Source organism: Drosophila albomicans, chromosome 3 (genome assembly GCF_009650485.2).
Source record: "Drosophila albomicans strain 15112-1751.03 chromosome 3, ASM965048v2, whole genome shotgun sequence".
Taxonomy (NCBI): domain Eukaryota; kingdom Metazoa; phylum Arthropoda; class Insecta; order Diptera; family Drosophilidae; genus Drosophila; species Drosophila albomicans.
The window spans coordinates 10,766,288-10,790,087 of NC_047629.2; the positions used below are offsets into that span (position 1 = coordinate 10,766,288).

At 32.3% G+C, this 23,800-nt stretch overlaps 5 protein-coding genes across 15 annotated transcripts; 1 reads left to right on the forward strand and 4 right to left on the reverse strand.

Annotated features, from left to right (window-relative positions):
• The first annotated feature begins 25 nt into the window (after window positions 1-25).
• Window positions 26-20,681, forward strand: LOC117572044 (beta-1,4-glucuronyltransferase 1). 2 transcript variants are annotated; one of them, XM_034254611.2, is made up of 4 exons: window positions 26-105; window positions 19,185-20,182; window positions 20,257-20,410; window positions 20,476-20,681. In XM_034254611.2, the coding sequence occupies exons 1-4, from the start codon at window positions 37-39 to the stop codon at window positions 20,662-20,664; spliced, it is 1,410 nt and encodes a 469-aa protein (XP_034110502.1). In that variant the 5' UTR covers window positions 26-36; the 3' UTR covers window positions 20,665-20,681. The 2 variants fall into 2 exon arrangements, with proteins under 2 accessions (XP_034110502.1, XP_034110503.1); XM_034254612.2 differs by lacking the exon at window positions 26-105 and adding an exon at window positions 18,485-18,875.
• LOC117572046 (transcriptional coactivator yorkie) lies at window positions 1,922-5,622 on the reverse strand. Of its 3 annotated transcripts, none has more exons than XM_034254620.2 (5): window positions 4,601-5,621; window positions 4,085-4,173; window positions 3,580-3,732; window positions 3,080-3,132; window positions 1,922-2,114 (listed from the first exon to the last, which is right to left on the reverse strand). In XM_034254620.2, the coding sequence occupies exons 1-5, from the start codon at window positions 5,323-5,325 to the stop codon at window positions 2,010-2,012; spliced, it is 1,125 nt and encodes a 374-aa protein (XP_034110511.1). In that variant the 5' UTR covers window positions 5,326-5,621; the 3' UTR covers window positions 1,922-2,009. The 3 variants fall into 3 exon arrangements, with proteins under 3 accessions (XP_034110511.1, XP_034110510.1, XP_034110512.1); XM_034254619.2 differs by having other exon boundaries at window positions 3,580-3,735; window positions 4,601-5,618; XM_034254621.2 differs by lacking the exon at window positions 3,580-3,732 and having other exon boundaries at window positions 4,601-5,622.
• On the reverse strand, window positions 6,229-12,130 carry LOC117572045 (glycerol-3-phosphate acyltransferase 3). Of its 5 annotated transcripts, XM_034254617.2 has the most exons (7): window positions 11,908-12,128; window positions 11,304-11,522; window positions 10,998-11,240; window positions 9,835-10,071; window positions 8,101-8,334; window positions 6,703-6,959; window positions 6,229-6,630 (listed from the first exon to the last, which is right to left on the reverse strand). In XM_034254617.2, exons 1-7 carry the CDS (start codon window positions 12,040-12,042, stop codon window positions 6,333-6,335), a joined length of 1,623 nt encoding a protein of 540 aa, XP_034110508.1. In that variant the 5' UTR covers window positions 12,043-12,128; the 3' UTR covers window positions 6,229-6,332. The 5 variants fall into 5 exon arrangements, with proteins under 5 accessions (XP_034110508.1, XP_034110505.1, XP_034110504.1 ...); XM_034254614.2 differs by lacking the exon at window positions 9,835-10,071 and having other exon boundaries at window positions 11,908-12,127; XM_034254613.2 differs by lacking the exon at window positions 8,101-8,334 and having other exon boundaries at window positions 11,908-12,127.
• LOC117572042 (G protein-coupled receptor kinase 1) lies at window positions 12,970-18,447 on the reverse strand. 4 transcript variants are annotated; one of them, XM_034254606.2, is made up of 15 exons: window positions 18,082-18,443; window positions 16,829-16,905; window positions 16,698-16,771; window positions 16,533-16,634; window positions 16,396-16,470; window positions 15,968-16,029; window positions 15,854-15,905; window positions 15,603-15,794; window positions 15,392-15,547; window positions 15,006-15,332; window positions 14,209-14,309; window positions 13,933-14,151; window positions 13,606-13,812; window positions 13,338-13,500; window positions 12,970-13,278 (listed from the first exon to the last, which is right to left on the reverse strand). In XM_034254606.2, the coding sequence occupies exons 1-15, from the start codon at window positions 18,192-18,194 to the stop codon at window positions 13,096-13,098; spliced, it is 2,103 nt and encodes a 700-aa protein (XP_034110497.1). In that variant the 5' UTR covers window positions 18,195-18,443; the 3' UTR covers window positions 12,970-13,095. The 4 variants fall into 4 exon arrangements, with proteins under 4 accessions (XP_034110497.1, XP_051861099.1, XP_051861100.1 ...); XM_052005139.1 differs by lacking the exons at window positions 12,970-13,278; window positions 13,338-13,500; window positions 13,606-13,812; window positions 13,933-14,151 and adding an exon at window positions 14,403-14,490 and having other exon boundaries at window positions 14,222-14,309; window positions 18,082-18,447; XM_052005140.1 differs by lacking the exons at window positions 12,970-13,278; window positions 13,338-13,500; window positions 13,606-13,812; window positions 13,933-14,151; window positions 14,209-14,309 and adding an exon at window positions 14,405-14,557 and having other exon boundaries at window positions 18,082-18,446.
• A 166-nt stretch (window positions 20,682-20,847) lies between the features above and the next one.
• Window positions 20,848-23,505, reverse strand: LOC117572043 (carboxylesterase 5A). Its single transcript, XM_034254609.2, has 2 exons — window positions 23,082-23,505; window positions 20,848-22,334 (listed from the first exon to the last, which is right to left on the reverse strand). Exons 1-2 carry the CDS (start codon window positions 23,485-23,487, stop codon window positions 20,935-20,937), a joined length of 1,806 nt encoding a protein of 601 aa, XP_034110500.1. The 5' UTR covers window positions 23,488-23,505; the 3' UTR covers window positions 20,848-20,934.
• Window positions 23,506-23,800: the final 295 nt, after the last annotated feature.

Genomic DNA, 23,800 nt, shown 5'->3' on the forward strand with positions numbered 1-23,800 from the left:
CAAAAACTTGGTGCAATTCTTTCGCAAACTCACTAAATGTTGTGTCTTGTCTGCAAACCAACTTCACTGCTACACTGTGATTATCCAGCAAAGCGAAAATCCATGGTAAATAAAAATAAACCACAATCGATACATTTTTGCTCGACTTGGGAATAAAATCTTACTGAAAAGTAAGAGTGCTCTGGCTGTCTGGGTATGTACAATGTGCCAAGGTCTACTTCATCTCTACGCATTCACATACGTATGTATATATGTATGTACGTATATATGATCATGCATACATCCGCACTGCTTGTATTGACATACACACGCTACGCAAGCAGTGCTCTTTGTACAACAGCACTTGAGGAGTTGGCCAGCGTGAATTACACACACACACACACACATTTATGTATATAAATATATATAAATATTTGTATATTTTAAAAATTACATTAAAAGCGTCTTTTTCATCCAAATATTTGCAACAACATAATAGTTTTGCAATCAAAACCAGATCTCATTAAATCTAGCGCTGCAGACTATTCATACACATGTATACAAGACAATTGTTTATGTGTATGCGTTGCTATGCTTGGATCATTTACACATGAGCACCTTTCCCCGCACTTACATACTGATGAATTTCTGTGTACGTTATGCATTAGATAGTTATTTATTATCATAATTAACATTTTTATTTTATATTTAATTGTATTTAGTCATCTTTAAATTAAGGCACTAATATCAGTTGAAATTTAGAAATTATTTGTAGAATATGGTGAATTTGAACTTCGAAATTAGTAAGTTTAAATAATTATTTTTTTCTTTTGTACCTGTTTTTATGCACGAAAGGTTGAACGCATAGCTATGATGATTTAAAACACAAACTCAGGTTAAAACAAACAATAACAGATAAAACACCATCTACTATACATAGAAGTGGCCTAAAACTGGCTGTTTTTTTTACCAAAGGTAATGCATTCAATGGACTCTTTAAGTTTGCGTCTTGTGCGCACACACACAGGTGTCAGCTCCTAAGCAGAAGAATGCAGTGATAGAGTTACATACATTTACATATGTGTACGGAGCGTGTATATGTATTGGTGTTTGGAAATGGGGGTTACTCAAGATACGAAAAAATTATTGGGGTACATTTTTTATGATATTTATTTACTTTTGTGGAGAATGTATAGTATTTAAACATATATAAGAAATTTATGCTTTTAATTTAGAAAAACTACCAAAAACATTGTTTTAAATTTTTTTTTAAAAATTAAAATAATTACAATTTAACTAACACCCTAATGCACAACTATTTTGTTATGAATACATAAATTAAAAGGGGTTTTGAAAATATGAGTTTTGAATGTCAAAGCATATACATATATAATACATTTCGATCAAAATCTTGACATTATGTCATTATGTACTTACGTATGTATATGTGTATATTGAACACTTGTTTATACCTTGTATTTTATTGCGATTTACGGTTCCATGCGAAATTCGATAGTTTTTAAATAAGATCACGATTTTGCAGCTTTGTGTTATCGATATTTTTTACATCTGAACTGCGAAAATATTTTATATCTTTAAAAAGTATTAAAATATTAAATTGCTAAAAACTATTGTAGTTTTATATCTTCGGAAGACTATTTTCGCAAAATTACCAATTTTGAAAGCAACTTTCTTTAATTTTTCGTTTCATTCTTCTTCATAGCTTCAATCGACTCCTAAAACAAGCTTTACTTGGTGCAAATACGTTCAGTAAGCGTTGAGCTCCCATGTATAACATAATATAGTTTCACGCAGTAGCAATAAAACTGTTTTCCGAGAACAGGCTTGAAATTTTTTTATTAATTCCGTCGACGACAATGAAATATACATACATATGTATACATATGTATATTATGTTCCCATGAATAGAAAAGTTAAAATGTAGTTAAATATATGCAAAAATATTTATTTTTTAATACAAAATATAAAACTTTAATATCTAATTAAATGGTTTTACACATAAAAATGTATTAATTTATTTTATACCATTCCAAATCGTCAGGTTTGTGGGAAGACGGTGTACTAATGATAGTTTGGGCATCATTAAAAATATTGCTGCAAATGTTATCGCCAATCTGAAATAAAAAAAAATATAAATTCAATGACATTAGCTTAAAACAAGTAAGAAAGTTACAGTCGAGTGTGCTCGACTGTGAGACACCCGCTACCCATTTTGAATAAAAGCAAAATATTGCGGTGTATTTTCAAAATATACCAAAATACTATAATACTAAAAATATACCAAATGGTATATTTGTTATATCGATATAGTACCAGATTTAAAATATACCATAGACGGCATAATATACCAGATTGTCGGCCCAAGCAACTAAAACCCCTAGTAAGTAGGCATTTTTGCCCACGCAAAAGTATTTCTTTAATAACTTCTACAATTTTTATCTGATCGCAAACAGAAATCACTATTACTATTGTTATTATTGTATACTCCAAAACTCGCAGCTCTAGCTTTAATATTACGCTTGTTATTTGATTTTTTTAATTTGCGGGGGCGGAAGGGGGCGTTGCAAAAAAATTGAAACAAACTTGATCTGCGTGTAAACATAACAAATGCTGTCGAAAAAAAATTAGAGCTGTAACTCTTATAGTCTCTGAGATCCAGTGTTTCATACGGACGGACGGACAGACGGGCATGGCTAGATCGTCTCGGCTGTTGACGCTGATCAAGAATATATATTCTTTGTTGGAGATGCCTCCTTCTACCTGTTACATACATTTCCAGCCGTCACAAAGTTATAATACCCTTATAGCCTCAATATCCTCGCTTTTGGACGGGTTATTTAAAAATTATGAAAATTGTGAATTTTAAACTTAAGTCTTGCCGATATCGATATATTATCGACTTAAAGCGAATAAAACAAATATTGTTTTACCTAATTGCAAGACAATTATAAAATCTGTGATACAAAAAAATAATTTTGTCGCCGCAGCCGGCAGACGTTTTCATGTTTAATATGAGGGGTAGGTTAAAGCCTGATAAAAAAATAAATATTATAAATCTACAGTAATAATTAGGAATTACCTGGAGAGACGATACTAAATTATCGGGGCAGTCCAGTCCGCTAAGTCCAGTTTCTAAAAAATTAAACATAATAACAAAAATAAGGAAAATAAAACAATGTGAAATAATAAAACAAATAATTATTATACTTTAAAAATAAAAAAAAACACAAACTATGATGATGACGAAGGCCGGTATCAATAGTTTGTAGTCAGTCATCATAAATCGATTCTTTTATATACGATTTGAAAATTATTCACCAAACTGTTTAAAATTATAGGTTGTAGCAGCTTCGGTACCAATTAATGGGGTTCTTTGCAGGAATACAATTAGGACATGGTTAGGAAGCACAAGCTGGATTTTTTCCTTTTGAAGCCTTAAACTCTTTCTCAGAGGAAATTGTTAAAATTGGCAAACCCAATTAACATTTTGAGCATTAGGACAACGGGTTTTTGGAATCGTATAATTGTAAACACCAGCTCCGTTTTCTAACAATCGGAAAAGATTTTGACTATACTTACGAATTCTTGGATCGTTCCATGAAGTTGTTCTATCATTGTGATTAACAAAATATACGTCTCCAGACTCTGTAACAGCTTGCTCCCAACCTTCAGGTAAAGGGCCAATGTGGCTAGCAATAGTCGGTGCGCTAGTTTTTGTATTTTGTATTAAATCTGCTAAATAAATAAAATACCTCAAATCATTTCAAGTAATATTCAATGTTCTTTTTTAAGCGTAACTTCACTATCAGTCGTATCTAGCAAAAATATAATTTCAAAAATTAAATAAAGTTTTAAAAAGAATCTTGAACCCTAGCAGTAATTAAAATCTCACTGTAAATTTGTCCGAAAACCGATTCTTCCCTATACAAATGTAAAAGTTATTTATTGTATGCATGTATTTATGTATATCGAAGAAATTATTGTCAAGGGATCACCTATTATAGTCAATTTGTATATACTTATTTTCCTGGTTTATTCACGGCAATTATCATAAAAAATATACAAATTTGTTAATCATACTTACCATTTGGTTTAGTCCGCTCAGCAATTGCTCGTTGTTGTTGGCGAAACTGAATTCGCGGATCTTCCCATTGCGTAGTTTTTGTAGTATGGCTGGAAAAATTATATAGATTATTAGTTAGTTTACTGAGGTTGGACCCACTACAAATTTTTCAGAAATATCTGAAGTCACTTTTCCAGAATTGTTCGAATAAAGAATGGATAAGAGTGAAGTTTTCATGGTTGTATAAAGTATATCACCCAAAATTCAAAATAAACTTGATCTACGTATAAATTTGGGGTGTAAAGCTCTTACAGATCCTAGAGATCAATGCTCTAACATGGACAGACGTACTGGATTAATTTTGATTTTTTTTTTATGTTGTTAATCAAAAATATAAATAATAGATTGGGTCGTTCCTTAGAGCGTACTCTGCTCCGCACAAAAGCAATATACTCTATTCTTCTGTTTTTTAAGGGAACAGAACATAGAATGCAGAGCTTAACGACAAATAAAAAATAAATATTGTAGGATACTCACTTCAAATAGTAAATCTGGCCATCATTCGTTTTTGCTTGTTCCCATCCGGGTGGCAATGCACCCAATTGACTTTGCAATTGAATTGGACTGACAACATCATACGATCTTTGCTTTTTATGTATGGTTTGCGTTGAAATCGGATTCTCCTGTGCTTGTTGTTGTCCCATGCAAGTATTGATTACATCTAAGTCGATATTGTTTGCCGTGGCATTCGGGAAATCCACACTATTATCTGGATATGCAGGACCTGGACCTTGATTGCTGTTCGCGCTTGTCTCATTTCTAGGCCGAACGTTGTAGTTCTGCTGAAGAGATGCTGGGCTGCTGCGTGCTCGAAAGTGATGTATGGCTAGACGACTCTGCTGCGATGGCTGCGGTTGTTGGTTTTGTGAGAGGAGGGGCGACTGCAATTCGCACTGCGCGACAGTCTTATTGATGTTGGTTTGCGAGCCATCGTATGTGGAATCAGCACTATTTGCTCTCGAATGCAAAGGAGCAGGTGGATTGAAAAACGAATTCGGTAGCTTGCGCATACGAAACGGGAGCTGCAATGGCAACCTTGCATCGCCTGGATTTAACACACTATCAAATAAGGCTTGCAAGTTGTCATCAGAATCTTGATTGACTCGAACAACAAGATTTGTTGAGAGTTTGGTGGGTGCCAACATATCTTCATCGTCGATATCTTTTTCGCTTATGCTGCTGCTTTTATTGCTTAATGACATCGTTAACGTATATGTATGTAAAATAAAACAAAACGTTTATGTATGCAAACGGCGGATTAAACAAAAACAAATTACAAAATCTTCCAAATATTTCATTTGTTTGTAAGTCCATCTAAGTCACTTCATTATTAAAGGCAATGTTTGTACTTTGAAAATTGCCTAATTTCTCGTTTCCATTTGTGTTATTTAGGACTTAAACAACATTTGTTATATATACATATATATATGTATATTATTCCATTCCGAACAGAACTGCCAACATAACACAACAAGTTATATTAAGGCTATCGTCCACCATTTTTTCCATTGTTTTTACTACAGATATCGATAAATATTTATCGTTATCAAACAAACATTTTTTGACGTTTTTTTATCATTTTATTTTGTTTGATTATATTTCTATAAACACAATATTTGTATTTTTAATAACGGAACACGTTTAAAATTGACGAAAGAAATGGTAAAAATTAAAAGAGAATTGTGATGATCAAAACTTGAATTTTCGATAAATAAAATGCATCCAAATGGTCGATAACCTATAAAAGCAACCTTATTACTCTCAATTTTATTAGGCGTTTTCTTCCAATTTGCATTAAATACATATGAATGTTTTGTAAAATAATGTATATTTCGACTATGTCAGAGCTTGCATGAATTTATATATATTTTTTTTGGGTTTACAAATTGAATTTGAAACTAATTGGGCTGTTTAAGAAAATGCAACAGGTTTCCATTTTTTGTGTGAAACCCTCAAAATTTGAGGAAATTTAACACAACGTGAATTAAATTTATCGAAATGTCAAACACCACATATGAAGAAAATTTTATCGAGATCTTACATGCATTTTTCAGATTGATTTGTAGCTTAGCAATATAAAGTTTCCCCATAAACAAAATGGCAAATTATTGGCTTCACTATCATATACATCGTATATTTAGTAAGGTCAGTTATTTTATAATTTTTATCTTTGTAATTACAGTTTTAAATATAAAGTATAAAATCAATGTCAATCAGATTTTAGTCGATTAGCAAATTCAATTTGCTGAATTTCTCTCCACTCCTTTTTGGGTTTCATTCGTTTGAGCTGGCCATCCCAAACCAAATCTACTAATCCTCCTTGCTTCGCAATCACTCCCTTAACGCGGTTCGCAAAGTCAATCGCTGATTCTCCTTCCTGCCTGTACATTGGTGGAAGATACCAAACATCACAGACAATTGCCCATGAGGTCATCATCATATAAAGGTACTGCATCATTGAGTACTTTGAACTGTTCCAAAAAGCATCGCCAAATCTTGGATCGTATCTGAAATTTATATCGGATGTTATCGTTCCTATTCTCGCCGTTCCACCATCTCTTGAACACCATGGCACTTACTTTATAGCTACGGGATATATTACGCCGCCTACTTCAAAGCTGCCTTTTTTAAACTGCATTACTGAAGTATTGTTAATGCAAGTGCCTTCCGGAAAAATAAGAATAGGCGGATTATTTGGATCTGACACATGCTGTTTCAGTCTTTCAGCTACGAGGTGACGATCCTTCGCTTCTCCTCTTTCAAACCAAATGTGCGGTGACGCTCTTGCCAGCGCTCTTTGCAAGACACCAAGAAAGCCGCCGTGTCGTTGTCCGATCTAAAATACATGACGCATTATTTAAATTTGTATGCATCGTTTGGTCATTCCACAAATAACATGCACAATATATTAACTATTTTAAGACACAAAGAAATTTACACAAACCACCATACTACGTTTTTACATTTAAGGATAATTGCGATATACATAGGTGGGCATCACCAGTTTCCAGTTGTAGGTTGTCCAAAATATTTATTTTATTCATTCCGCATTAAATTGGGTTTTGCCGAAAATAGCATGCCGTCCTTCAATGACTAATGCATACACCGTATGTATTATCTCGTATATCTTAAATATGGAGTGGATTTTTTCTACAAGTAAAATTGGTACCGTTGTCGAATATTTCGGGTACTGTTACACTTAATATCCTGATACCAATTAATTATAGCCTATACCAATATATAATTATCTAAAAAGGGGATAATAAACTTGTGACATTTGCTTTCTGCTGCTTGTGCCTTTATCTAAATATCGCAATTTTTTAGAACGGATATAGTTTTGCGCCACCCAGAAATTGTAACAAAGTAGGTAGAAATCAAAATTCTTGTCAATGAATATATACAATATATATAACAGATCAATACTTATATATAGTTACCAAGCATAAAATAAATAATAACGAATAGTTTCCTCATATGTGTTATTTATTCAAAATTCACTGCAATTATTATTGTTATGTATCAATAGATGTAGTTATATTGAAGTGTACATCAATCACAAAGTTACACAAGGTTAAAATATGCTAATCAAATTTAATAAATTAACGAAAACCCAGATCGGTATATCAAGAGGAAATAATAATTGCAGTTGTTTTTAGGAGTGGTTTTTATATGCAAAATTAAAAATCGATAGTCTACGCAAAATTACATATCGATACTTTCAATGATGCATTAAAATAGAAACGCGCAGCATTAAATATTTTTGAATAAGTAAACTACGATTATTTTTCAAAAATAAAAACAGAAATACTACGAAAAATTAAAAAGGTATTAAAAACATGAAATGTGTTAATTTCCCAATACATCACATAAACCAATTCGATAATGCCAGAAAGTTATTAGAGTGAAGAAAGGTTACCAAATTATTGTAAGTACATTTTTAAAGTGCATTTCCAATCGAATTTCGTAAATTGTCTTACCAAAGAATAGGTTGTGTCACACATCAGTACCAGTACATCGATTGGGCTGGTATGGTTTGCCACACAAATACCTGACGACGGGCGGTTATCTTCATTATGGTATGTGATAACAGCGGAAATGGCGCTGGACAAGACACCGAAACACTGACCAAGAACATAACTTACAACAGCACGCTTAAGCTTTCCATCCTTTAGATTTCCCACAGCAGCTGTACATAATGTTAACCACACTACCTAAGATTGCATAAAACAAAAGTCGTATTTTTGTAGGTATTCGACATAAGTTTAAATGTTCACAGGTGTATAGTTTAAAATTTATAATATTAATATTGGCAGTTGTCGATCGATACAAAATATATGTAAACAAATTAATTATATTTAGCATCAAAATCTGTAAGCAGTCAGTATAATAAACATTGTCAGAACAACATTTAAGGATCTCGTTGTGGTCATTAAACTCTTTAACGTTAAGCAAATAGTCAATAAAAAGTCCGAAAACGGATAATTTAAAAAATCAATCTAGAAATCTATTATCAATCAAGAGTAAGAATTGACTTCTTCGTCGAAATAATTAAGATATTTAAAAAGAAAGAAGACAAAATAAATTTGTTAAACACCAATAAAGACTAGATTTTTTTTTGAATTTCTTCAAATAAATACATTGTTAATTATACTTAATAAATTGATGTACGTCCTCAAAACTTTTAACGAATAACAGGAAACAAATATATATACATACACACCCAGAAGTGCCATAAAAATAAATGTGCGATTAAACCTTTAATTTCATTTCGAAAGCCAGCGACAGCAGGTTTAGAGCGAAATATCACGCTCAAAATTTTTTTGGTGGTATGAGTCGTTGACAGGGGAATGAAATTGAGGGATTTTAAGCGGGAACGATTTCTGTGGCCCCCTGATATGCTTGTACAATATTTTTTTTTTTTTAAATGAAATGGTGATCGAAATAAATAAACGTGTTTACAACGCGTTAATAACAATAAATATTTAAATTAAAAGCCTCATATTCACATTTTTTATAACATTATTATACAAATCTAAATATACTAAATAAGTCATCTGGACTGACGGAGTTATTTATTTATTCTATTTCTGTTGTTGGGATTTGGTTAATGAGAGCAGTCTAGTCGATGCGAACCGACTCATATATATTACTATATTAAGCAATAACATGTTGTCCCTAATTTTAATAATATTTTCCTATTTTTGTTTCTATTCGCTTAAATCTACCTATTCTAATTCCCCAATTCTTGCGATATCGACTCAACTTTCACAAGTTTATCATAACCGACCTTTTTAAACATATTTTAGGTAAAGGATATAAAAAATACGTGGTTAGGAAATTATCTTACCTGATTATGTTCCTTTCTTAATTTTTAAGAATCACAACTAAATGTTTCAAAAGAATACAAAAACAGGTTTTCAAAAATACTATTAAAAAACCATAACGCAAGGACAAAAGACAGAAGCATAACACACATATAGATAGTATACATATAAAATTGAACAAAATGCTGATTTAATATAAAAGTGATATTATGAAGATGTGGAATACTATCTCAATTCGAAATTTAAATTCAAACTTGATATATTAATCAATGAATTAGTATTGAATTATCGAATGCCGTACTTATGGAGTTGGGTATGGAATTTATAGTTAAATGTCTTTCTTCAATTTTATATGCAATCATTGAATTAAAAAATCGTCTTTCTCACCAAGGAAAATGTACAGTCTGTTGATAATATTGCCACATCCAATGGGGTGGTATGATTTGCTACACAAAACCCAGAAGTTGTGGGCTTATACTGCTTATTGTGAAATATTACAAGGGATGACAAGGAACTGGATATAAGGCGAAATGTAATTTTAAATGACAAATCCGCTAAGGAGAGCCGCAAAAATCGGAAAGGTATTAATGCCACAAACGCGTTGGCAACAACTGCAAATACAACCTAAAAACCAAAGTAAAATATAATTAGAGAAATATTGTAAAGAAACGCGGCTCCATAAAATCAAATCAAATAAAAAATAAGTTAAAAGAATGTTTTCTACAAAATGTTTGCCTAGTTTTGTTTCGTTCTTAAAATGTTACTATGTTCTAATCACAAAATTCATTTTACCTATTTATTAAAGACTAATAATATCTATATATTCTATTGTCTAAGAAAATCATTAAAAATAAATTAATAGATTTACGATGTGCAAGAAGATCTACTTTAATTTTGAGAATTCAGTTGTTCAGCAATGTTATAAATTTTAAATAGAGATTAGCCAAATTGATAAAATAAGTTTGCAGTTAAGAATACTCGATACTCTGCACCAAGCTCAATACACAAAATCACATGCATATTAAAAAACAAAGCTTAAAAATTGTAATAAATAAAAATGATAAAAGTTCAGTCGTAAGGTCTCATAATAAACGGTTTGTGATTTGTGCTAGTAGGAAAATGCCTCAATCAAAGATTTGATTAATTTGCTTACGCGCAACAATCTTACAGACGGGTGGATAAATTAATTTACGGACAGACAAGAGTCAAGTCGACTTTTAACATTACACGTCTTGTGATATCAAGGACTGTTATGTAAAAACGGATGCCATTTTATGAGCTTCATTCGAGGTTTCGCTAAGCAACAACAATCGAATGATGGCCAATTATAGACACATGTGTTATTGAATTGTAGTGTCGTATACTTTCTGATAAGAGGAACGATCAAAACTTGTACTTATGTTCAAAAGGTTGGGAAATGTTGTTATCTGACTTAATCACTCTTTCGTCACACAGTTGGTAGCAACAGCCAAATATGTTATCTAGTTACTACAACTGTTAATTATAATAACAAAAATAATTATACTGCTACCCATACCCTACATACTTACACCAATGAAGCAAACTAATACGCGAAGAGGCATCAATATCGTATAGCGTATAGCGAATCCAATAACCCATATCATAGTTATTTTCCAAGATATGAATTCGTAATGACGATTTGTACGTGTTAACATGTTCCAGCTCTTAAGCTCCTCGGCTTCGAATCGTGATGTTACATCATCCTCGATAATGGCTTCCACGCCCGATTTTACATAATCCAAGCAATTTTCAAAATCAAAGCAGATCTCCTCCTGTAAGTGCACAATATATAAGTCAGTATTTAATAATTCATATTATTTTCATATATAAATCACCTTTTTGGTGCCATTGGTTTTATCATGCGCTGACTCTTGAGCCTCGGGAAGAAGAACGACATCTCGAGTGATCAACACTGATCCGTTTGTAGCTTCATTTGACTCCTTTGCATCGCTACCATCAACTTGTTCTACGCCCGGCGTTTGATCAACATTGATTTTGTCTTTGGCAATCGCTTGATTCACTTTTGACGCCGATTCGATGCTGACTCGACCATACTAAAAGCAAGCAATTTATAATTATAGTTACTAACAAGTTCTTGCGTTCACGCACCTGTGTCCACAGAGATTATTTATAATTATAAAATTTACTTATTTCGAAACGAATTTTGTATATTGTTTGAATTTAAAATCCATTTGAATAATTTCCACTATCAATATTAATGGAATGGGCAATATTTATGCTTTACAAATTACTGGATTTGAAACAAGCTATATTTATGAACTTTGCATTTATCAATGCTTTAGAACAGAGCATACGAATTGCTAAGTTAGATATATTTATAAAAATAAAAATATCTATATATGTAAGTAGCTATAGATCTCGATAGACACAGATGGAGCCACCACGCTCGTTTTTACTAAAATAATTTAATTTATTTACCTCAAATATCCTTAAAAGTATATTTACGTATGCCTTTCGAACACCGACCGATTTGTTAATGGCAGATAACAAAACCAAAAATGAAACAAATCCCGCAAACGGAATCCAACAAATATTAATTATTCCATAGAACATTCTATATAAATAATTTGAATATTGATAGAGAAATAAAATCACATTTGACTCGTACGATATAATTAAGCGAAAATAACTACAAACTGATAAATGTAAATAGCACTGGGTTTAAATTTATCGAAAAATCGATTAATATTTGAAATTATCGGGCCCAAGCGCTTTGTAATTTAATGTTGACTTTGGAATATGGAATCAGAACACATTTCATTTTTATGCAGCTATAGTGTGAATATATTTGTTATATCACGGACTAATTATTATTTAACGTATTACAGCAAAAAAAAGAAAGAAATAAAAATATAACCCAAATAATTTAAATTCTTTTAAATTATGTATTAATTGCGAAAGTGGTATGGAACAAAGAGAGAACATGTTTATCGATCGGCCTATGATAATTGAGCTCATATTTAACAGCCAGCTCCATTTTGGAAATTGTAAGAATTATTAATCTATGAAGTACGGAATAGTTAAAATATATAAAATATCGTCAATTTCAAATCAAATTATTAAAATTCAATTTTGCTCAAAGTACAATTTTTTACCGAAAAAGCCATACGACAATATTTTTAAATGTTCTTTTATTTAATTGATTCTTAATTATTCACTGCTACATACTTTGTAATATTTTTAAAACTAAAAGACCAGCAATCTCGCTACTACATTTACGGAAGCACAATATCGGCAGTGGGGTTTTGAGAGCTCTATACTCTCTACGATGTGTGGTATGATTTCGGTATGCTATAAGACCGACGCTTCCAAGTGATTTTTGTTTTTATATCGGAGATCGAATGAAAAGCATGCGCAACAAATTGAAACTGTTTGTTTTGTTCAACAGTAAACAATGATGTGGTACATATAAATGTCCTTACAAAATAACCATTCACAAAAGTTTATACAGGCTCACCAAGTGTATATAAATTTTCAGAGTGTTTTACATGATGTGTTTTATTAGGATTCTTTTCACATTGATTGAAACTATTTGTTTTTTTTTCAGAGAGTTTCAGAGCAGGGAAACCTATTATATGACATAATAAATTTCATTACATGTAATATTTAATTGGAGCCATTTGACGATTTTGTTGAACAATTCCCTCCAAGAATGTACATTGATTTGTTTGCATCCCTCTCACTGCCATAAATCTTCCCAGCTTTCTTAGCCATCGATCCTAAAAGATCCTGTGACATTTTGTGTGCCGATCTCAATGACAACGACCACTCCTTTAAGCCGATTTCATCCTGTTACACAATATAATAATTTTAGTAATTTCACAAGCTACTAAAAAAAGAAGTATTACCGAGTTTGTCAAAATTATCCTTCCATCGCGACTGCCGTCATTGACACGTATTTGAATGCATTGCTCATTTTTGTATTGAATAAAGTCAGATGAAATATCCTCTACTTGGTCCAAGAATATAAGTTCCGGCTTGTTATTTCCACTTTCAGAATAAAGTTCCAAGCTAAAATATGAAAAATTTAAGCATTAAATTAAAAAACAAAGAAACGGAAAACAAAATTGATTGAAACTGTAACTTATAGGAGCTTAATGTTAACGAATAGCATACCGATTTGGATACAACTTAGCATATTTAGTTTGCCATAATGATGCAAACGATCCTCCCAACTTTTTTATATAACCATGCAGTATACAATCTGATTCTTTTTCATCGGCATCAAAGTGCTGTTTTTGTTTAGATTTTTTCTTTTGCTCGATTTTATCGGTTTCCATGTTGATTGTTTCGAATACTGTTTCAGATACTTCTTGCTGCCACCTGAAGAGAAGATTTAAATTTAATGTACGTCTACAGAATTTAAATTGTTTTAACTAATCAATAAATTAGGTATAATTTGATAATAGCAGCATTGTCCATCTTTACGTTACGTTAGCTCACCTTTCGGAGATTGTTAATGAAAAATGTTTATAGAGATCCTGGTCACTGTCGTTTAATTTAATGCCCTTGGTATCTTCCTCATCAAAAGATCCAATATCAAAGGCATCGGCGGCATTGACCTCGCCACGAGGTGGTACTAAAGGTGGAGTATATTTTTGAATATAAACTTGATGCCAATCAATTCCCGAAAAGAAATTGTGCATTTTGACTTCATCAGCACTGCAAATATTCAACATTAATAAGAATTTCAAATAAAAGATATACTACGAAACATACCCGTTTCCCATGCAGCCAAGTCGCTTGGGTACATCTCTTTGCAGAAGCATGTCCAATAAGTTCCGTAGCTCCACAGAAAAGGTATCTGGAAGTTCGACATTCTGCGACACAAAAAAAAGTTTTTTTATTTCTATACAATTTATTGTAACATTTTGTTAATTTATGGTTAATGGCAAATTATTGAAATGACTCACCTATTAAGTGTCAACAAAAAATTGGTAATTATCGTACGATTATGAACGCAAGTGTGAGTTTGTATGATTTGATTTCATCGCGCAAGAGCTTCTTGGCAACGGCATGTATGTGTCGAGGGATTTCAGTAGGTGAATTATTTTAAATAAAACTTTTACTAGAAATGTTTATTTTTCAAACAGTGGATACGTTTAACCAAGTTACTCAAAATAATTATTTTCGAACAGCAATTATTCCAATCTAAAAATTAACTATCTAACACAAGTGCTGCAGAATAGAAACAAACTCGCTTGAAAAATGGACATGAATTTCGAAAGAAAACCTAATCAGCCTTAAAAAGATTTTTTTCTCAAAGTCCATGACACTGTCAGTTATTGTCTTAATGATAAGCTAATGCATGTTACTTTATATCTGATCAGTTGTGTGAGTATAAAAAGATTCTATGTGGATTGATTGAAATTTGTTGTCATACTAAAATTAAATATACAAAAAGGTATGTAATGTTGTTTGTTTAAAGTGGGATGTGTAATGAATATTAAAGGTAAATATATGTACAACAGAAAAAGTTGAAATTTTGATTGGATAATAGAATTATAGTAGCATACCATAGTTAATGTCATTCTGTCGATCTCATGTTTATCTTTAGTCTTATGCTGTCGGAATGGTGAATGCCCTTTGAGTAGTTTGTAGAGCATGCAACCGAAACTGAACCAATCGGCACATGAATCATAAGATGTTCCCTTCGATAATACTTCAGGTGACATATATCCATGAGTGCCCACAGAAGCGTGGGGTTTTTTTCTGGAATAGTCACATGCTAATCCTAAATCAGATATTCGAATATGTCCATTTTCATCAAGCAAAATGTTAGCAGGCTTCAGATCGCGATAAACAATACAGCGCTTATGCATATGTTCCAAACCCAAAATGACCTAATGGAAAAATCAATTTAAATAATTGGGCCTATATGTACAATTTAAACCTATATTACCTCAGCTGCATAGAATTTCATTTCATCTTCGTTGAAAACTCCATGTTGTGATAGATGATAATGCAAGTCTCCGCCATTCATTAAATCCAATATAAAACACAATTTATCCGGGGTATGAAACGCATATGTCATGCACACAATGAACGGGCAATCAATCTAAAAAAATCTTTTATAATGAAAATCCAATTTGACTTTGAATGAATCAACATACTCCTGTGCTAACTGCTTGCAGCATATTGCGTTCATTTAATGCCAGCATTTCGCCTTGTTTCATCTTAATGCGCTTTTTATCCAAGCATTTCATTGCGTACATTTTTCCTGTATCAGCTTTTCGGCAACCGTAGACCTCTCCAAATCCTCCACGTCCTATTATTCTATGTACGCTAAAGTCATTCATTGATAACTGCGAATAATTTGATGGTTAATAGCTAAAGTAATAATTTACTAAATAGTTGGGCGTACCTGTATATTGAGCTCCAGATTCTTCCATTGGCAAAATCTCGTAAATTTGTCACTGCAAAATAAACAGATTAAAATTTAAAGCGTCTGGAAACTAGAGGTTAATGATCTACTAACCTTTCTAAAAACTTTTTAAACGGTTTGCCTTTAAGTTGGCCAAAGATTTCCTCCATATATGGCTGTAAAAGAAAACAGATCAAACAAATACATTTTTTATTTAGTATTTAACTTGCACGTATGAATAAACTTTATTTTTAGTTTACTATTTTTGATACTTTCAAAGCTCATGTTAAATGGTCTGGATTCCAAATGATGCCAGATTCTTTATTAATTCAGTACTACTATCAAAAGCGATATTAAAATATTAAGCTTAAATCTAAAAATTCTTTATTTTAAAAGATGAAGAATCTATCAGGTATGCTGATGACTGATTAAAAATGTATTTATTCTGTTAGACTTCTACTTAACTTTCGCCTAATATATATACAAGTATATGGTATAATAATTTGTAATATTAATAGAATAGTTTAAACAAATTTGCTTACTTCAAATAAATTCACAGGAACTTCATTTTTTAATAAATACTTTTGGACATTAGCGACAGCATCTTTCGAGTATTCCTAAAAATCAATTTGTTTAATAAATATGTATATTTAATTAATAATTTAATGAATATTCTTACATAAGTGTGTGACAGCATTTCCTCCATTATGAAATTGTCATAAATTTCTCTTGCCAACTTCTTGCGCTCTTCGTAACACTCCGTTTTTTCAAAATTCTTTATCTTAAAAAAAATATTGAGTCTATAAAAAAAAACATTAAAAAATATATATTTTTATAGTAATACCTGTTCATAGAATTTTAGCTGTTGAATTGGTTCTTCGGAGTCGTTTTCGCAGAAATCCTTAAACAACAAATAACCTTCAAAACAAATTATGAGTTAGAATGGGCATTTAAAATCTATGGATTGTTAAATACCTATAATTTGATTAAAAATGTTGTGAAAGCTGAGTTCGTTTTCCTTTTCCAGGTATTTATACATAACACTTCTGACACTGTAAAGAAAATATATGAAAAACATTTAATGCGTTTAAAGCGAATGCCAGAAGAATAACAAGAACCAATGAGCAGTATAATCTGTTTTTTTTGTTTAATTAGTTGTTAGGTTTGCCTAGTCTTCTTGTGGTACATATAATCTTATTTATTTATTTTTTGTTATGTTTGTTCCTAACATGATATTGTTCGTCTGCTTAGTGAAATAGGAGTTACACTTTAGATTTATGTCGTTAACAAGGTCGCCTCAACTAGTGCCCCGAGAGTATTGTGTTATTATTGTCTCTAGACGCGACCTAATTGTTTCACACAGCCAAGATTCAAGACAAATTTTAGCCCCAAATTTAGATGATAAACTTTTAGTTCGGACGTTAGAGAAACGACACCTTATTGTAGATTTGAGTCCACACTCGTTTTCTAGGTATATATTTTTATATGTTTTGATTATAGTTCTGTCAATTAGGCTGGACATGCATGTCTATACATAATATGAATAATACCATTAACAAAAGAACAATTAATTATACACCAATTAAACAAAATATATGCTTTTATTTATTTATATAGTCATAGGAGTGTTTAATATTTATATCCCTACAATAAATCATCATTATCAATTATTTCAACATACATTTGTGGTCCAAGATTGTGGTAAACAATATAAGGGCATTCTCTCTGATTAAGAACTTCCAACCAGAGTAAAATTGTACGAAATACCTATAAATACATTTTGCACAGACTAATACAATAAAAATCATAGAACTTCTAGCAATTCATTTGTGGTGGTAATGTTTATAGATACGTATGTATCTAAATCCAAAGTATGCACAGTATTTGTACGTATATATACATATCTACATGTATCAGCCTCTTTTATATTTGAGTGTATAACGGTACATACTGGTGTGTAGATACATGCATATATGTATGTAGGTGTACCCCCTGGATAAATGTTTTCGAAAATATTTGCATGCATGTTGATTGCAGAGTCTCTTTCTAATCCTTAACAAGGTCTATAGACCAACAGACACATGCACATAAATACAATGGGTATAGTTTTTGTATGAGTCTGCATACACTTTTGGAACTGTATACTGTATTTATGTACATACCCACATGCAAGTAAAACACTTTCATATACATACATATTCACAAGAATATGATTCAAATGTGTGTACCTGGGATCTGGTAATATTAACTTCTTGCTGGCTCTTGCGGCTGGTGTACACTTCGACTTTTCCATAGCCATCAAGTAGCTGACATCAGCTAGAACAGCCTCCAAATCTGCCATTTCGTTTAACGGTGTAGTATGTACAATATGTGTTATGTTTACGTTTTCTTCACCAATTTTTCTTATCACTTGTCTCCAGCAAGTTGATACGATTAAATGGCACACACACGACGAGGTACGCGATTTTCAAAGCATTAACATTTACGCAGTTTTTAATTATTTGTTGAGGCGCTGCGAGAAAAAATTAAATCAAAAAACCTATGTCCATACGTATGTATATAGGTTTATGTATGTATGTCTGAAGATTACTATGATATATATTTTTGAACGCGACTTCTTTGCAAATACCGTTCACACATGCGTATGAATGTAAGGTACTTTTGCGTTACTTTTATTTTTACCTATAAGAAAATAATGAAACTCCTGCGAATGCAGTAGTTTTAGCTTTAGAATTGGATACTTTTTATTTAATTCTATCCATTTTTTTTTATATGCCATTAGCCATATAGTTTAGCAACATTTCATTCAATGAATCATAATGTCAATAAATGATTAATTTTAAAAAGAGCACTTCCCTGTGACTCTTTGGTATTTGTTAGAGGTAGAGAAACATCGATTTAACATCGATAAATTAATTGTTCTTTCGATGTATCTAAATCTCTAGTGTTTACGGACAAATACATGTACATATGTATGCTCAGTTTGCGATTTCGTCCTTGTTTAGTGTAGTCGTTAATAATGGTAAATTAACAATTTGTAATATTTAAAAATATATTATATAGTTTTATTTGTATTTTGAGCACCCATCTGTAATATTTGACTTTTAATGACTTTGTAAAATCAAATCAAAAAGTTTACAAAAATATAGTATTTGTATTTGTGTACCTAACAATAGTTTTTACTTTTACGTATACAAATGTATTTATTAATATGAAATAAATTGTAATTTAAAAAATCATATTTGTTTTATTTTGTTACATTTACTTTCGCTAGAATCACGTACACATTTGGATATTTCTCAAGTAGCATTACGTTTGAATTTAATTGCAGTTTCGCTTGCTACCATGTAGCTCCATAAAGATTCTACTTATAATGCTGTCCGTCAACATTTTCTGGCTAGTCAGGGTTTATCCACCAGCACATAACACGAATGCAGGACAAAGTGTTCCACAATTGAAGGCTGAAGCTATGCCAGGTTGTCCACAGAATCTGGAGGTTGTCAATAAACCATTGCCTTTGCCAAAATACAGTTTTGAGGGTGCTTTGCCAGTGAAAAATAATAACACAATCTCATTGACGTTTGATAATATTGACTTACGATATGGACGGTGGGACAGCCAGCAAATGTACAAAATAAAGGATTTCGCTGTTGTCGGAGATCAATATGCTGAATCATCTGAAGCCAGTTTGATATGTCTGGCTACCCAGAGCTCTGTAGAACGATTATATTCGCTGCCTCAGGTTGCTGAAAATTGGCGTGGTCCTTTATCAGTTGCCTTATTCTCCGCTGGTAATGAAGAATATATTGTTTTACGATATTTTGTGACATATTTGCGTTTGTGCTTTCCAAATGTGAAGGCGAATGCCACATTTCATATCTTAGTACCACGGGAATTTGACAATTTACCAACAGTTCAAATGGATACAGTGAATATTAAAAATAAATACAATTGTCAATATCCAGAGCGAACCCTAAAGGCTCTGTTAAAGTTTCGTACGGCCAAGACTTTAGAGTGGCGACAAAAAAATACATATCCCCAGAATCATATGCGGAATGTGGCTCGCAAAGGATGTCAATCGAAATATGTTTTTCTAACAGATGTCGATATCATACCCAGCATCAACAGTGTTGTGCAACTAAACCATTTCTTCAAGACCGCGCGTTGCGAGGGAAGTTGTGCGTATGTGATTCCCACATTTGAAATTGATGTTCGTGCTACATTTCCGCGCACCAAAGATACGCTCATAGCATTAATTAAAAAAGGGCTCGCCAGGCCATTCCACGAAAAAGTTTTCATTTACAATCAATATGCGACAAATTTTACAAGGTAAGGGCTATTTCTAATTGTTTGGTTTCACATGTCTTTATCCAAATGCTATTTGTTTTCGATCTTATGCATAGATGGCTTTTATCAAAACGAAATGAGACTGCAGTCAGCGTTAGTCATACGGTTACGAACTTTGAGTTTTTATATGAGCCTTTTTACATCGCCATAGATAAAGTGCCAGTTCACGATGAACGATTTACTGGTTATGGATTTACAAGAAATTCCCAAGTAAGTAATATAATTTGTGGTATGAAATTTATATTTAAATAAAATCGAATTCTCATTTTATTTAGGTATATGAAATGTACGTGGCTGGATACAAATTTCTGGTGCTATCGCCAGTTTTCACCTGCCACTGGGGTCTGCAAAGAAAGCAAGCGCGGCCCGCTTGGCGAGAACAGCAAAATAACGCGAATCGAAAGAAATTTGATGTGTTTAAAAGTGAAATATTTGCACGTTATAAAAATGATCCACATTTGTAAATAAACTTTTTATCTTATTCAACTACTAGCAATAATGGTAGTCACATTTTCTTTTCAAATGTTGTGAAAAAATGTAATCAGAAGGGATATATTTATTTTTCTCTTCACCTACAAAAATATGAACATCAGTCTTCCACAAAAAAATCATCTGACATCATAAAGAAAACAACATTTCATTCGCATCGTAGATAATGTCAATATATATTTAATAAACTCTCGTGTAATATATAAACGTTTTTATAAATTGTATGATATGCAAATAGTAATTATTTATATTTGTATGCATATAAATAACATGCTTATATATAAAAATATTGTGGGTGTGATTGGATATGTTGCTGCTGAAATTGTGGAATTGCAACACTCGGAAGCAAATTGTAAAAGTTTCGGATATAGGTTATTCCAAAACATCACTCGATGATTATTCGAAAGATATTCCGAGTTAAAATTCTCATCGATAAGGAGGACAGAATATTTAGGCGGCTCAACCGTATTCCACTTAATGTAGACATTGGATTTTGTTGGATTCGATGTTTTAGCGAAATTCGCCCACAGAGTCATGACAATATCTGCGATTTTCTTATCCGTTGATTTCCACTCGACGACATTGTTCATATATGGTATACCCCAAACGAAAATCTGGTCAAAATATTTTGGTACGCCAACCCAACTTGGAAGATCCACGATTAACGATGGCGATCGAAACTTAAAGTTATAAGTGTAAATGGTCTGATGTTTACTCAATATATCGATGAACATTTGGATTGGAGTTATGTAGAATTTTTCAGTATGTGCATTGATTACATTTGTGTTTACTGTTAGTTTTTCGTCACTAGTTTGTCCGGAATACATAAAAGCAATCGCATCCGCAATGAGTGGGAAGTTCATGCACCATTCATTGCTACCCGTTGTTTTCTGTATATCACCCATGGCCATATCATTAAAGAAGTTGGAGAGATCATCGGCCGTCAACTCAGAAGATATATAGTCCTTAAATATGGTTAGAACTTCCTCCATATCGGTAATGCCAATAATTACGGGCACATTATGAAATGCACCATTTCTAAAAAGTATTTCTGGTTGATTTTCGATAAAAGGATACGATGTGTTACTTAAGCCGTAATCAACAATTGGACCCCAATTCACAAGTGGCAGATTTTCGGTAATAATCTTTGGATCAACGCGTCGCAAGCATTGTACTAGCATTGACGTTGGTCGACGAGCACATCCAAAAATGATTGCTATCCTATCCAAATCAGCGTTGTATTCATGTGGCATTCGCACATAGGTTAAAGGATTTCCAGACATTATAATCACTTTATGAAATGCACCCTTTGACCATTCCCCCGATGTCATATGCAATGCTGCACTTACTGCACCCGCATCGTGGCCCATCAAGGTGATGCGATTCTCGTCACCCCCAAAATAATTAATATTCTTTTTCACCCAGTAGAGTGCAGCTGATTGGTCCATTAATCCATAATTACCCTGCGCTTCGCCGTCATCGGTGGAAAAAAATCCAAAAATATTGAGACGATACGAAAAGGTAACCACGATCACTTTTTGCTTGAACACCATTTGGAAGGGCTCAATATCGTAAGGACTGCCAGCTGAGAAATTTCCGGAATGGATCCATACAATCACTGCATATCCGTCAACTTCAGGTAGTCCTGCAAAAAAATATTTTCAAATAAAATATATACATTAAAAGCTATTGTGTTGTGTCTGTACTTGTTGGTCTTCAAGTCGTGTACTTAATAAGGAAGCCTATTTGCTCTCTTTAGTGATATTACGAACTAAATTCTTTTTATGCCATTGAATCTCTTTATAATAACTAAGAGCAACTATTACTTTTAATTTATGTTAGCAATTTTTGTAATAGGTTAATTGGTTGTTAATTCTTGTTCGTATACAAAGAGTCGTATACTTAATTAGTTGTATTTACCGTTTATGTAGTTTTAGAAATGCAAAAACTATAACCATAAAGCAACCACATTACAAAAATTGAATTCTTTTAATTTTTCATAGTTATAAATTTTGTCAGATGTTTAATAGGAAACGAAATTATATATGTTTTGAAAAAGTATCCCACATCTTTAATCGTGGCGGCAATGAAGTGTTCAAGATTCACATTGAATTTCTTATCGAGGACATCTTTCTTCATTTCGAATATTTATAAATTTATTTTAAGTTTGGTAACATCTTCTTCAAAGTAAACACGTTTATATCAAAATATAACGCGGGCGAAGCTAAGAGAATTTTTAATTATTCAAATCTATTTTTTTTAGGATTATTTTAAAAATCTCTACCTTAAATTTTAAGTATAACAAATGCTTTAGGTTAACAAATACTTTATAATCGATTTAAATTTGAGATATTGTAATAATTTTCTTTAATTATGAGTTAAAATCACTCACCGTCAGGTACAAATACATTTAAGTTTAAGCAATTTTCGTCGTATTTCCTTTCGCTAGCTTCACTTGACATGCCCCCCGAAATGATTTCCAAAACCTTATCCAATTGTGGGCTCTCTGATGCCGCTTGGGGTGCTTGCCAACAACTTGGAGCGAAAGATGTTGCGTTAAAGATGCCCTTCCATGGTGGCAGCTCCACATCGGGAGGTGAGAATCTTGCTGCGTGTGCATACCGTATACCCAAATATGCTTTAATGTTTTGAGTACGGAACATTTTAAGATAGGTGCCCGATATAAATCCATTTCCGGGTATGTGAATGAAGGGTGCATCCACGCTGCTAACAACGACGTAGAGTAAATTTAAATGAAAGTAAGTTAATAAAACAAAAAATAAATTCGTTGACCACATTTTGAATTTGAACTTGTGTGTACATGCTTAGATGGTTTTTAAATGAAACCACACAACATATTTTCATATTCATATCAAATTTACGGCCAATTACTCCGTTGCCATGGCCCATAAAATATTACAAATGCTGTTGCTAGGCTCTCGTAACTATGGGAATAAATGTTTCCACACCGAGCCACAATTGCGTAATTGGGTCTAAGAAAATTTGGCACATTCTTGAAATAATCACTTAACATGTACATACATAAATAGAACTTTAAAGTATATATAGAATTTTAAGTTAGAATATCATAATTAATCGCAACCTACCTTT

Bases quoted from the DNA above. Each gene is read 5' to 3' on its own strand.
- LOC117572044 (XM_034254611.2), top strand. From the start codon at position 37: ATGTTGTGTCTTGTCTGCAAACCAACTTCACTGCTACACTGTGATTAT. The intron at 106-19,184 runs GTAAATAAAAAT...ATTTAATTGCAG, and splicing joins CAGCAAAGCGAAAATCCATG to TTTCGCTTGCTACCATGTAG. The intron at 20,411-20,475 runs GTAAGTAATATA...CATTTTATTTAG, and splicing joins GATTTACAAGAAATTCCCAA to GTATATGAAATGTACGTGGC.
- LOC117572046 (XM_034254619.2), bottom strand. From the start codon at position 5,325: ATGTCATTAAGCAATAAAAGCAGCAGCATAAGCGAAAAAGATATCGAC. The intron at 3,133-3,579 runs GTAAGTATAGTC...TTAATTTTTTAG, and splicing joins ATGGAACGATCCAAGAATTC to AAACTGGACTTAGCGGACTG. The intron at 2,115-3,079 runs GTAATTCCTAAT...TTTTTATTTCAG, and splicing joins ATTTAGTATCGTCTCTCCAG to ATTGGCGATAACATTTGCAG.
- LOC117572045 (XM_034254617.2), bottom strand. From the start codon at position 12,042: ATGTTCTATGGAATAATTAATATTTGTTGGATTCCGTTTGCGGGATTT. The intron at 11,523-11,907 runs GTAAATAAATTA...GCTTGCTTTTAG, and splicing joins TACTTTTAAGGATATTTGAG to TATGGTCGAGTCAGCATCGA. The intron at 11,241-11,303 runs GTGATTTATATA...GTGCACTTACAG, and splicing joins AAACCAATGGCACCAAAAAG to GAGGAGATCTGCTTTGATTT.
- LOC117572042 (XM_034254606.2), bottom strand. From the start codon at position 18,194: ATGGCAGATTTGGAGGCTGTTCTAGCTGATGTCAGCTACTTGATGGCT. The intron at 14,310-15,005 runs GTATGCTACTAT...TTTGTGTCGCAG, and splicing joins ACAGAATGACATTAACTATG to AATGTCGAACTTCCAGATAC. The intron at 13,501-13,605 runs GTATGCTATTCG...TTCATATTTTAG, and splicing joins GCTAAGTTGTATCCAAATCG to CTTGGAACTTTATTCTGAAA.
- LOC117572043 (XM_034254609.2), bottom strand. From the start codon at position 23,487: ATGTGGTCAACGAATTTATTTTTTGTTTTATTAACTTACTTTCATTTA. The intron at 22,335-23,081 runs GTGAGTGATTTT...ATTTTTTTGCAG, and splicing joins AAATGTATTTGTACCTGACG to GACTACCTGAAGTTGACGGA.